At 45.5% G+C, this 12,538-nt stretch overlaps 2 protein-coding genes across 2 annotated transcripts in view; one reads left to right on the top strand and one right to left on the bottom strand.

Moving 5' to 3' along the window:
- The window catches only part of TPCN1 (two pore segment channel 1), a 52,019-nt gene extending 51,783 nt beyond the window's left edge, over window positions 1-236 (bottom strand). The window contains exon 1 of the mRNA XM_015586778.2: window positions 51-236. Within this exon, the coding sequence (XP_015442264.1) occupies window positions 51-213 (163 nt within the window). The 5' untranslated portion in view covers window positions 214-236. The remainder of the gene's footprint in view (window positions 1-50) is intronic.
- A 186-nt stretch (window positions 237-422) lies between these two features.
- The window catches only part of IQCD (IQ motif containing D), an 18,146-nt gene continuing 6,030 nt past the window's right edge, over window positions 423-12,538 (top strand). The window contains 3 exon segments of the mRNA XM_025044535.1: window positions 423-654; window positions 11,773-12,534; window positions 12,537-12,538. The exon segment at window positions 12,537-12,538 is cut by the window's right edge and continues 42 nt beyond it. Of these exon segments, the coding sequence (XP_024900303.1) occupies window positions 11,862-12,534; window positions 12,537-12,538 (675 nt within the window). The 5' untranslated portion in view covers window positions 423-654; window positions 11,773-11,861.

Raw genomic sequence — 12,538 nt, 5'->3', positions numbered from 1 at the left:
GACCCCTGCCCTCTCCGTCAGGCCATCCCTCGCTCCCCCCAGATTCTTACACGCGCCGCCCCAGCAACCCGGACCGCGCGCCGGGCTCAGCACCGTGCAGCCCAGACTGCGGGCGCCTCCGTCAAAGCCCCAAGCCCGGAGCTGTTGCAGCCGCTGCCGCCGCCGCCGCCACTTCAGCCACTGCCACCAAGGCAGCTGCGCCAGCTCTAGCATCCGCCGCCGACCGTCCCCGCAACCCCGCCGGCCCCGCCCCGTTGCCCTTTCGTTGCGGCCTGTTGGCTACTTAAGCTGCCTTGGTGATTTCTGATTGGCCAAGCCTCACGTCCTTCTTCAGCTCTCGCCCACTGCCTATGCAGGACTTTCTGCCCGCCTTCCAAAGAAGCTCCGCCCCCTTGTCCTCCCATTCTGCCTTACTCGTTCAGCCCAACCCAGAGGGAGTGCAGAGTCTCTCAATTGGTAGAGGGTCAGAGAGATCGTGCCTCTGATTGATCAGACCTCAGGAGGTGGGACGAACTGAGCGGAACAAGTTATTGAATGGTTAAAAGGGAAATCAGTCAGATGCCGAGTCCCGCCTTCTGACTTTGGCGGGTAACCTAGCAACTCAGATACCACGGAGGTAACTGTGAGTAAAGAAAACCCGAGCCCTACGAGCAGGTGAGTGACCAGGTGGGGAAAGACTGAGAATGAGGGGGAGATGTAGAATGGGGTCCAGCTCACTATCCTTTGGGTCCATGAGGAATAAGGAACCCCCACCGTGATCCCGTCCCCGCCTCAGGACCCCGCTCTCCAGCCCCTGCCTCAGTCTGGACCACCCCTGCGACCGCCTGCAGGGACCACTGGACATCGGTGGACTCTGCCCCTTCGCTTTTCATCTTCATGGCCCCACTTTCTCATCCCTGAAACGTGGGGTCAAGTGGAGTCACATCAGAGTTAACAAATTATGAGTCAAACATAGGTGCTGCGAAGGAGAGGATAGTTTATAAGTCCCCTTCCGTTCCACCCAGTGGCCATATATATTCCAAGGTCAGTAAGCAACGAAAGGTATCTTATCCGAGTAAATGTTTAAATTAGGTCATTGCGATTATGCCAATATTTGCCTTTTGTGCTAACTTTAAAACTTAACTCCTATCCCTGTCCTTAAAACGTGATTTTGTTTGCAAACTTAAGACACAGAGTTCGCTGTGAGGATTAAATGAAGTAAGGAAATGAAGAGATTGGCATAGAGCCGAGGAACATAGTAAGTGCTCAGTACATAGTAGTTAGTGACTTTTTTTTCCTAAAACACATCCATCCTCTACTCTTCCTGCTTAAAATAATTCCAACAGTTATCTCCATACCCCAAATATTCACATATTCAACAAGTATTTGTTGAGTAGTGCCTATTACTGGGTACTGGAGTGGAGCAATTAATAAAAGAAACTTTATTCCTCCCCTCATGAAATCTGTCTAATGTGAGAGATAGATGTTAATCAAATACTGATATACAGGTAAATATAAAATTATACCTGCAGAGATTCACTTCCAGAATGATGGAGTGAGGTCAACAAATTCTCTTCTCGAAAAGCAATGAGGGAAGCTGCGATGGCTGAATTTTCTAACCTTATTCCCTGGGAGACTTTCTTATTCCCTGGTCCCCCTGTAAGGCAAGTGGAAGTGAGATTCATAACCAGGATAACCAGGCCAGGACAGGACAAAAGGCCAGTGAGTGAAAATGGTGGGAAAGTCAAGAGCGAAGAAGGGGTGTGTTCTGAGGTCACCCTTTATGCCTTGTCTGAAGATAAAAGGTTTTTAGCTGAAGGCAAGAATCTAGCCCACCATTCCTTTTCCCAAACTTCCCCCTCTGCTCAGAAAGCCTCAAACAGCCTTTTGATTGAAAAGAGTGATAACAAGCTGCAGAGTCATAGTCATCTCCTGCCTCCAGGCTGGACAGGCTGCTCAGGGCTCTGGCTGGAGCGACCTCAGGAACACATTCCATCCAGGTCTACAGGGCCAGATGAAAATGCTGGAGTTTTAGCTTGGTGTTTCCGCTCAGTTTGCAGTGAAAAATTGAATTAAAGGGGTGAGTTTTCCCTGCCTTCTCAATCGTTAGGTTCCCCCACGCACTTCCCTTTTCTCCTAGGAGAGAATTGCTTAGGGCAATGAGGCCGGTTTACCACCTGATTCATGCTTGAACATATTATAATACTTCCCTTTGAAGAGGGCTTTTAACTCTTGAAAAGGCTTTCCCATCTATCAAATCAGCCCTCCTCCACCCAGCTCCTTTTGATGTGGCTAGGACAGGTGTTGCATCCCCAGGTGCCAGAGAGATAAGGGACTTGCCCACACTTATTCCCAGAGCCCCTGGCAGGGGCCAGTCTACACCCAGGTCTCTTAACACCACCTCGTGAATCTGATCTTGATTCTGTAATTGATGGTGGCTTTTGATGGCACAGTTCTCAGCTGGTCAGATAGAGCTGGGCCAGACTTGGACGAGAATTTCTTTGAACCCGGATGGAGCACTGGACTTGGGATGGGGAGGCCAGGAATTTTATAGCAGAGCAAGGTCATTGTGGTCTAGACCAGTGGTTCTCAACCAGGGGAAACCTCCCCCTACCCCGAAGGGACATTTGGCAATACCTGGAGACATTTCGTCTCCAACTGGTCAGAAACTAGTAGTGGGAGAAAGATGCTACTGGAATCAAGTAGGTGAAGGCCAGGGATGCTGCTAAACTTCCTACAGTGCATGGGACGGCCCCCACCACAAAGAATTACTTGACCCAAAGTATCTGTAGTGTGGAGGTTGAGAAACCCTTTTCCCTTCAGGCCCTGGTTAGTGGAAGAGAAAGCAAAAGTTATTAAAAATCAAGATCATTTGAAATACAGAGCATCAGGGAAAGTATCTCTTCGACCTTAGCTCTCGAATTGGTCTCTACGACCAATCTGAGGCCTTGAACTTGTGTGAAAAGCCAGCGTTTTGCACTTTATAAGGTTATAATTTAAATAAATAAATAAATGTATGCGTGTAGATAGATGATAGATAGAGGAAGAAGGGAAGGAAGGAAGGAAGGGGAGGGTGAGAGAGAGAGAGAGAGAGAACGAGAACGAGAGAAAGAGAGAAAGAGAAAGAAAGAAAGAAAGAAAGAAAGAAAGAAAGAAAGAAAGAAAAAAAAGAAAGAAAGAAAAGTAGAGGAAGTTTATTTGAGAAGAATTCTAAATTCATTAACTAGGAAATTCTTCTTTCTGTCTGAAACAACTAAAACAATACTATCCACAGTTGGATATAACCAGAAATAAACTCTTCTGAAGCTATACTGTAACCAAAAGAGGTTACAGAATAGCTTCAGATAAATTAATGTGTAAGGAGGAGGAAACCAGAGAATGGTGAGTGGTTTAATGGATCTCTGTTCTGCTCCATCACTAACAGAAAAACATGAATAACATAGAAACCAGAAAGATTAAAAGGAGTAAAAAGTGATCCCAGGTTGGCTCTTTATAAACTCTTCTCATAAAAACATAGATACTATTTTGAGGGAAAGTACGTCTTCTATTTTAAGACATATTCGATTGTTAATATGAACTTATATCATTTTTGAAGTCATAATGAAAGTAATAAAGCTAAACATTATTGAGCCAAGACTTCATTTTATACACACAGCGATTCCATCAAGCGCAGGTCCCGTTACTCTCCCTATTTTGCTGATGAGGAAGCCAAAGCTTAGAGAGATAGATCGACTTCCTAAAGCCACACCTCAAGGAAATGGTAATACACTGGGATTGAACTCCAAATTTGCCTAACATCAGAACCCACAAACTTAATCACTGTGCAACAGGCTCGAATGTTTTTCTGTTTCAGAGATGAGGACCCAGAAGGTCAAGGGAATTTGTTCAGGGCTATAGCTGTGGCCAACGGCTGGCAAAGAGTTGTTCATTGCAACCAGCAGCTTAAAGCTCTGTCCCTGGTAGCACATTCTCTCCCAAGCTCAGTCATTATTCAGTGTCCTCTGTCTCCAAAGCCCAGGACAACACTGGAGCCATGGCCGCAAAGCCGTCGCCACAGATGAGAACCTGTTAATACCTCCAGCGTTCACTGCTACAGCCCCAGCCTGGGAATCTGTTGCAAACTCAGTATAATCTACGTAATACAGGATTTTAAAAAGGACAAGAGAGGATTGGGGAATCATTCAAAAGTAGAGATAGCAAAAACAAAAACAAAACAAAAAAACACACACAACTAAACTCTGGGAAGGAAAAAACAAATTAGATTTAAATCTTTTATTTTAAATTCGCGTCCTGAGTCAGGGGATAGGAAAACACCCATAGGCCAAACTTTGGCCCATAGTTTTCACTATTAAGATATTACAATATTCTCTGGTTCTAACTCAGCACATAACCTATTTTGTGAAATGACATTATCCTATTGTGCCAGCACCTCCCCGTGAGAAAAGCGGGCCTATCGGTAATTCTGGGTTCGCCATCTCCAGATTGAGCTACCATGCAACAGTTGCTTGGGCCAGCAGTCTTCATCATGAATATGCCCCTTTGCAGCCTCTCTCTTCCCGCTCTAGACTTGGAAGGCTCAGATAAAGCATACCACAGCCTGAAGAAAGCTGGACGTGTGGTTTATAGGCCAGCGTAATCTTCCTGAGGCTAAAAGGAAAATGCCTGCTGCTTCAAAGGCACTTCCCCTTATTAACTCAGCAAGTAGGTGGTGGGATTGGAACTAAGCAACCAAGACTCCCTTACCCATTAGAGACGTCTTTGAGTTCTAAGCAGAAAAAGGGGGCAGGGGAAGGATGAAGCAGAGAGTGTTGTTCGGTGTGGGGGAGAAGCGTGGGGGTGGGTGGGAATCGTACCTCTCGGAAACCTGACAGAACTGTCAAAATACATGAGATAAGCTGTGCAAATTGTGAAATCCACAACATGGCTTTACTCAATCTGTAATCATACAGAAATTGCAAATTTTTCACTAGGATAGAAAATAGAAACAATGACCATGAGCTCCATCTCTCGTGAAAGCTTCTCTCTGCCATCTCCACCCCCAACCGTATTTCTTACCCCCAGACCATTCTTTCGTAGCTTGCTCACATCTAAGTGGAAAGGAGCCTTTTTTTTTTTTTCTTTTTTAAAGTCATGGGGCATACCAGGAATGTAGCTAGGAAGGCACAAAGTCTCAATCAGAGCTAAGAACCAATCAGAAAATATGTACTTGTCTAGGAATACGTGTGCCGTGAATTTTCAGGAGAAGGTTGGTACCGTTTAGTTGGATGTATTTAGTTGGTTCAGTGGTATCTGGTTTGGGAAGAGATGTACACACAGCACTAAAGTTATTTACGTTGATTCCCGTGGTGAGAAGCCTGTGCTGAAGACCCTTCTTGGGTCTCTCTTAATTCCAATTACGTCAATGAGAAGGTCTCAGTTTGTTGTTAATAAGGTTTTTGTATATTCACCTTCTATCCTGCAACTTTGCTATAGTTGTTTAATTCCAGGAGCATTTTTGTTGATTCTTTGGGATTCTCCACGTTAACAATCATGTCACTTGCAAACAGGATAGTTTTATTTCTTCTTTCTCAATTAGTATACATTTTACTCCCTTTTCTCGTCTTATTACATTAGCTAGGATTTCTAGTATGATATTGAACGGGAGTGGTGAGAGGGGACATCCTTGCCTTGTCCCTGATCTTGGGGAGGAAACCTCTCGTTTCTCACAATTAAGTACGATGTTAACGCTAGCGATCATGTCGATAAATCTAGTACCCATCTGACACCATAAATAGTGATTACAATATTATCGACTATATTCCCTATGCTCGTAGATGTTCTTTTTCAAGTTTACGAAGTTCCACTCTGTTCTTAGTTTGATGAGAGGTGTTTTGTTTTGTTTTGCTTTGTTATCATAAACAGGTATTGGATTCTGTCAAATGCTTTTTCTGCATTTATTGATATGATCATATGATCTTTCTCTCTTGTCAATGTGATGGATTACGTTAATTGGTCCTTGAATGTCGACTCAGCCTTGTGGACCAGGGATAAATCCCACTCGATCACGGTATACAATTCTTTTTATACATTGTCGGATTCAATTTGTGAATATTTTGTGAATAATATGTTCATGAGATCTATTGGTCCGTAGTTTTCTTTTCTTATAATGTCTTTATCTATTTTGGTATCAGAGTAATGCTAATCCCATAGAATCAGGAAGTGTTTTTCTGCTCCTGTTTTGTGGAAGAGATTGTAGAGAACTAGTATCATTTTCCCCTTAAATATTTGGCAGAATTCACCAGTGGAAGCATCTAGGCATGGTGCTTTCTGTTTTAGAAGGTTATTAATTATTGATTCAATTTCTGTAATAGAAATGGACTCATTTGTGTTATCTGTTTCTCCTTGTGTGAGTTTTGGTAGATTGTGTCCTTCAAGAGATTGGTTCATTTCATCTAGGTTGTCAAATTTGTTCATAATATTCCTTTACTGTCATCTTAACGTCCAAGGGATCGGTAGTGACGGCCTCTCCTTTCCTCCTGATATTAGTAATTTGTCTTTTCTCTCCTTTTGTAGTATGCCTTTAACATACCACAAAAGGGGTAACTTGCTCATCTTGCTTTTTTAACAACGGAGATCTGGATTCAGACCCATTTTTCCTGGGTAATTGTATCTAGTTAGAATGAAATAATATCAGGATGTAGATATCGTTATCTTCTACTTAAGGAAAAAGACGCAGATTTTCCAGTTACGGTGGAGAAACAAAGTTTCTTTTTTAATGAAAAATACTTAAAATGAAAGCATACTTAAAAAAAAATAAGTCGATTACAGTACAACTTGGTGTATAGATCTGGCAGAAATCACAGAGGCGGCATGTGAATGAGAGATTTGGGCAACTCCGAGCTAGAACTGTCACAAAGGCCTCTTTTCTGACCTACCCATTCCGCTGCAAACAGTGTGGTGTCACGCTGCCCTATGATCCCCGTGTCATGATCAGACGTGGAAGTGTGGCTTGGTAATTAGTTGATAATAAATCCAAAGTACGTGAATAATTGACTCAAAACCGTAAAAGTCAAGGAGAAATGATTCAAAGTTTACCCTAAAATCATTTAGTCACTCTCACTCACTTGCATTCTGATAAGCGTCCTTAAGGAGAAAAAGACAGGGTGACAGCTCTCTGTGCCTAATCCTGGGTGTACCCATGGGACCATGACACCACTAGGAGCGCCATGTGACAGTAGAAAGAAAAATGGACAAGTCATGTGTGTGTGTGTGTGTGTACATATATTTTTACACAGATAAAACAACACATATGAACATTCATATGTGTCGTCGTTAAGTAGATCGAATGCCTTAAGAACCAAATCTTAAACACATCTGTTCTCCGCGTCTCTACGTGACAGAACTCCCGGAAACTGGACCAGCAAAGAATTATTCTATGTCCACCATAGAAGTCAACCTTAAAATGGGCGGACTGGACAGAATGGTGGTTATGGGGTCCAGGCTCCCGAGCCGAAATCCCAGCTCTGACACTTAACAAGCTGTCAACGAACAGAAACATCCCACCTCTGTCCGCCTCCCTTTCTGTGAGGAAAAGCGGAGTTAATTCGTATAAAATTAGAGCAATGTCTGGCACACAGTTAAGTTCTCAAGAGTTAGCTAACATGAAACTGGCGGTCCTTAAAATGAGATTCCCCCCGCCCGGCCACACACACAGTCCGGTTTTTATTACACTCTGACTTCTTCACGGGCCAGTGGTGGATTTGTGCAGTAGTTTTGTAGGTGTTGGGTTTTCTTCCCCTTTTTTCTCCCCAGGGGGGAAAAATATAACTTACTTCAAACCCTTTTTTTTTTTTTTTACATGTTCTGAGAGTAAAAGTAATAAAATATCCAACCAGCCCATTTGAATGAAGACGAGGTATAATTTGCATGATAAAGATATATTTCCATGTATGAAATTCATCGGCAGAATTAATGACAAATAAAGGGGATGATCCAATTAAAGTTCCCCATCCATTAGCAATCTGGCTTCACTCTCAGGGCAGGAATTTTCAAAAGGAGAGGCTTACGTTGGAAATGATTTCAATATTAAGGTTGGTGGCATTAAAAAGGACATGAAATGATCATATTAGAATTCAAGGAAAAGAGATCCTCTGGTGATTTTTGTCATCGAAGTCAGATGCGTTCCGCCCCCCTCTTTCTAGTTCCACTGGCTTTTTTCCCTTGTTCACCCAAATGAGCTGTCAAGTGCTGATGGGCGTCATCATAATCAAAGAAAACAAGTTTGCCCTTTAAAGCAAAAGAGGTAATTTGGCTGAAAGCAAATTGGAAACATTTCATATAACGTTGCATTTGCAGCCACCATCTCTGAAGAATTCGGGCATTTTGATTTATGCCTGAGAGCTTTGGGGGACAATGGGGAGAAGTGCGTTTCATTCAGCACGTTGGTCACATTCACTCCCTGTGGCCACGGGGCAAAGATCCTTCATCCACAGAGAGGATGTCCCTAAGCCACTATTTTCAGGAAACGCCTTGGAAGAACTCGTGAGATCGAATGGAGAGCAGGAAGTGGGTGTGAATGAAAGATGCAAGATAATGTCCTTCATTCAGTCCTCAGCTCCGAGAGGCTTCTGATTTGCGATCCATGTTATCCGGACAAAGAATCAAGCATCCTTCGCATCTGATCTGGCTGCATTTCTTCCTGGTCCTGAAGTCACTTCAGGTGTTTCATTGATCCTCTCCCCTTCTCCCTGTTTACTCTCTGGTTTGGTAAAATGAAGATACGTTTTGTGGCTTCAGACGTCGCTTCTTTCTCCCTTGCATTTATCTCTCTATCCCCAAGGTCTCCTTGGACTGTCCCGCCTCTGTCCCCCAGTCTTGCGATGCCAGTTGCCTAGAATATTTTGTCGGCTAGGGCTTTTTGATCGCAAGCAACAGAAACTGACCCTGGCTAAACAAAATGATGATGGAAAAGCTGGGGAACCAGGCCTCAGAAAGGACAGCAGCCGAGGAGGTTCTGGGGATCTTGGCAACAGGGTTCGGGAACCCACCCCTGGCGTGAATCAGCTCCCACCGTTTCCCGTCCATGTGTTACCCTTCGGAATTCCCAGGAGGGAGAAAACAGGGCTCTTCAGTTGGCAGTCCCACCAAGATTGCACACGGTAGATGAGTTCCTCAAGAGAGAAACTGCGGTGCCGTCACCTGGCAGAGGAAAGGGATCATGGGAAGGCCAGAACATCCTTGTCCACTGTGCTCCCCTTACGACAGCTAGAGCTCAATGAGTTTACAGCTGAGCTCTTTATCTTCCCCTCCAAACTTCCTCTCCCAATTTCCCTAGTGTCTTCGGGTCCCCGCCATTCTCCCCCAGTCACCCAAATTCAAAACCGACTTTCACTCACCAAGTCCTACTGATTCTTTCTTCTTTCTATTTCGTTGGCTGGCACTGTGTCTGTAGCCACTTCTAACTGTAAAGGTGTCTGAGAAGGTGAGTAGTTAAGTTATTTCCAGCCTCTACAGTATAGGCAAGCAAAAGGGAAGGAGATTGGGAAGGGGATGGTGCCTGCCACAAAGGGTCGTAGCCTAATGAGAACCTATAATGAGAATTCGACCCAGCCTGGAAGCCCAGGAAAGGCTTCGCTGAAGAAGTGGCGCTTGAACGGAGATACGAGTATAAGGAATTAATTTGACAAGGAGGAGAGAGAACAACATTTCAGGAAAAAGAAACAGCAGGTGCAAAGGCCCTGAGGTGGAAAGTTTATAATATCTCAACCTATCTATCTGCCGCCAGTCCTTTCTCTATAAATCATCCACACACCAGATCTTTCTCAATAATATGATTTTATCCTGTTAAAACTTTTCCTGAAATCCAAATGGATCCCAGTTTCCCACGAGGTAAAGTCCCCACTCTGACGTTGAAGGCTGGTTATCATCTCAACTTACTCTGTGACTACAGTTTTAGTCACTTCTTCCTACAATTGTCGAACCTTCCTGTGTACATTTTTCATATCCCAAACTAGGTCGTAAACTCTGGGAGGACAGGAATCATACCTTGCATCTCTTTTATATCCTCGGGGGCTCAATCGATACCAGAATAAATGACTACAGGCATGATCTTCATTACAGGGAGCAGGAGTAGATGCAAGCAGACCAGTTAAGAAGCTCTGTAGTCATCTAAGTAAGATGTTATAAGGCCCTTCAGTGGCAGCGAGGCTGCCGAGAAGGAGAGGGACTAGAAGCTGTTAAGGAGAGGACACAGCTAGAATGGGGTGGCAGACTGGATGTGGGGTGTGAGGAAGAGCCGGGGGGTGGCGCTCAGGTTTCTGACTTGAGCAACTAGGATGGCAGGATCGCTGATCATGAAGACAAAGGATAAAGAGAGAGTAGGGTGAGGGGTGGGCACAGCCGACCCTGGGCAGTAAGCGTTCAGTAGGCACCTCTGGATCTTCAGCAAGGTCCAGAGACTCAGACTGGGGAATCACCGAAGTCCCAGACTTGGGATTGTGGACTAATAATATCAGTTATTATTTACTGAGCACTCGCAATGTTCAGACCCTGTGCCAGAAGCTTCCCATTGAAGCTGGAGATCTCTGTCTTATGGCCAACGAAGCCCAGGCTTAGATATCCGAGGTCTCCAAGCAAGGATGTGAAACCAGCTGGGGCTGCCGCCAAGCTGGGACTCTTAGCCGTGGCGTCACATAGGCAATCTAACTTACAGATTTCTGATTGCCGCCATAGATTTTTCTGAAGCCGTCTTTTAAATAAAGTTTTCATTTTGTGATAGTTGTAGTTTTACAGAAAAGTTGCAGAGATAGTACAGAATTCCCATACGCCCTTCATCCAGCTCCCCCAGTAGTAAGATCTCCCATAACCTCGCTGTTTCTCAAGACTGAGAAAGTAACATCGGTACCAGGCTGTCAGCTAAGCTATCGACTTGATTTGGATTTTGCCAGTTTTCCTACTTATGTCCTTTTTTCCATTCCAGGATACAACCTTGCACTTAGCAGACCAGTTTTTCTTTTGGTTTTTTTTTCCAATTGTATTTTGAAATCGTTGTTCATCCCAGCCCGATCTTCAAAATCCGTGCTTGAAAACCAGTGCCAATGGGCTGCGCTGGGCCCAGTCCTGGGCGTTCTCAGCTCTACCGTTTGCTCTGTCCCTGTTCTGCTATTTCTTAGGCTGCGGCCCCCAGCAGGCCTCATTGCCCAGGCTGGCTTGTCACTTGGTTCCTCTCCGGGTCTGGCCAATGGGAGGCCCTGGTGTTAGACCTGAGGGTGGGAAGGAGGGAGAAACCGGAGTATTTCTCCCCTCTCTCTGCTTCGGGCTGCGAGCGTTTCCAGCCATGGTCACAGCTCCTCTGGGGGCTATCGTTACTTCGGGACAGGAAATGGCTGTGATTCCAGCTTCCCTGGGGTGACCCTGATCCCCAAGCTCGCTACCTCCTCTCCTGCGGTGGCTTCCTGCCATTAACAATTGCTGGGGGGTGGGGAGCGGTCCAGCTTCCCCTGGTAGGCCTCTCTACCCTTCCATCACCTCTATCGCCAGTTTTCTGTGTTTAAATACTCAGAATGATGTCAGCATTCCTGGTTGGCCCCTGCCTGACACACGTGCCCAAGACCCAGATCTGCACTTGGCCCTCCTACCCTTGCGGCCCTGACACTGTCACAAAGCTACAAGCTGCTTTCAGTCAGGGGTTCTGTGTAGAAGCCACAGAGCAGCTGAAATGAGGTCTCCATGTCAAGTGCACAGCGGCTGTGGCCGCACCAGCCCCATCCAATGTCTGCACAATTCTGCTAAGTGCTTACTCCTTCCTTTTTTCAGGATGTCTGGAGATAATAAAAGCCAGAGACCCATCTAGTCTACCAACGTCTCACTAATCCCAGGACGTACAAAGACAAAGAATTAATTAAATGGCTTTAGAAGTCCTCTCCGTGGGCCCCCTCTACCAAGGCCCCGACATCAACAGAATACGGGTGACGGCAGAGCCATCCAAACTGCCAGCCTTCCTGCTAAAATCCTCGGTCCCCTCTAAGACCAAACTCACCACGATTGAGACCAAGAGGATCATGTCCGTACTGGACGAGACCATCTACAAGGTGGAGTTGGCGACCCTGCTGTCATATGTGGCATCGCGTACCGAGGATCTGGAGGGGATGCTGGGAGGGGACATCATGAAAGCCGTGAGAGAGCATGAGGACCTCTGCCAGGCCTTCCTGGACAAAGCCAGTTACCTGCAGGATGAAGAAAGGCAACTGCAGGAGGAAGAAGAGTTTGAGGAGGAAACGTGGTTCAGAGACCAGCTCCTCTCCATACAGCTGCAGAAGAGCCACTTCCTACCGCTTCGGCAGCAGATCAGGGAATCCACCAGGAACGTCCTGAGACTCTTGCTCAGTAACCCGCAGGCCGCCAAGCTCCTGCAGATGCAGAGGCTGGGCAGAAGTGCAGAGGCTCAGACTTTTATCGATAGCCTGATGGAACTCCGGGGTTTCCTGTTTGAGAAGCTACTCACCAGTCCCATGGAAGCTAAGGAAAAGGCTCAGTTCATACAGGATATCACCAGACGGAACAAAAGGAACCAGATCATCGA

The sequence above is a fragment of the Pteropus alecto genome, unplaced genomic scaffold (genome assembly GCF_000325575.1).
Source record: "Pteropus alecto unplaced genomic scaffold, ASM32557v1 scaffold113, whole genome shotgun sequence".
Taxonomy (NCBI): domain Eukaryota; kingdom Metazoa; phylum Chordata; class Mammalia; order Chiroptera; family Pteropodidae; genus Pteropus; species Pteropus alecto.
This window is presented reverse-complemented; position numbering and strand designations above follow the sequence as displayed.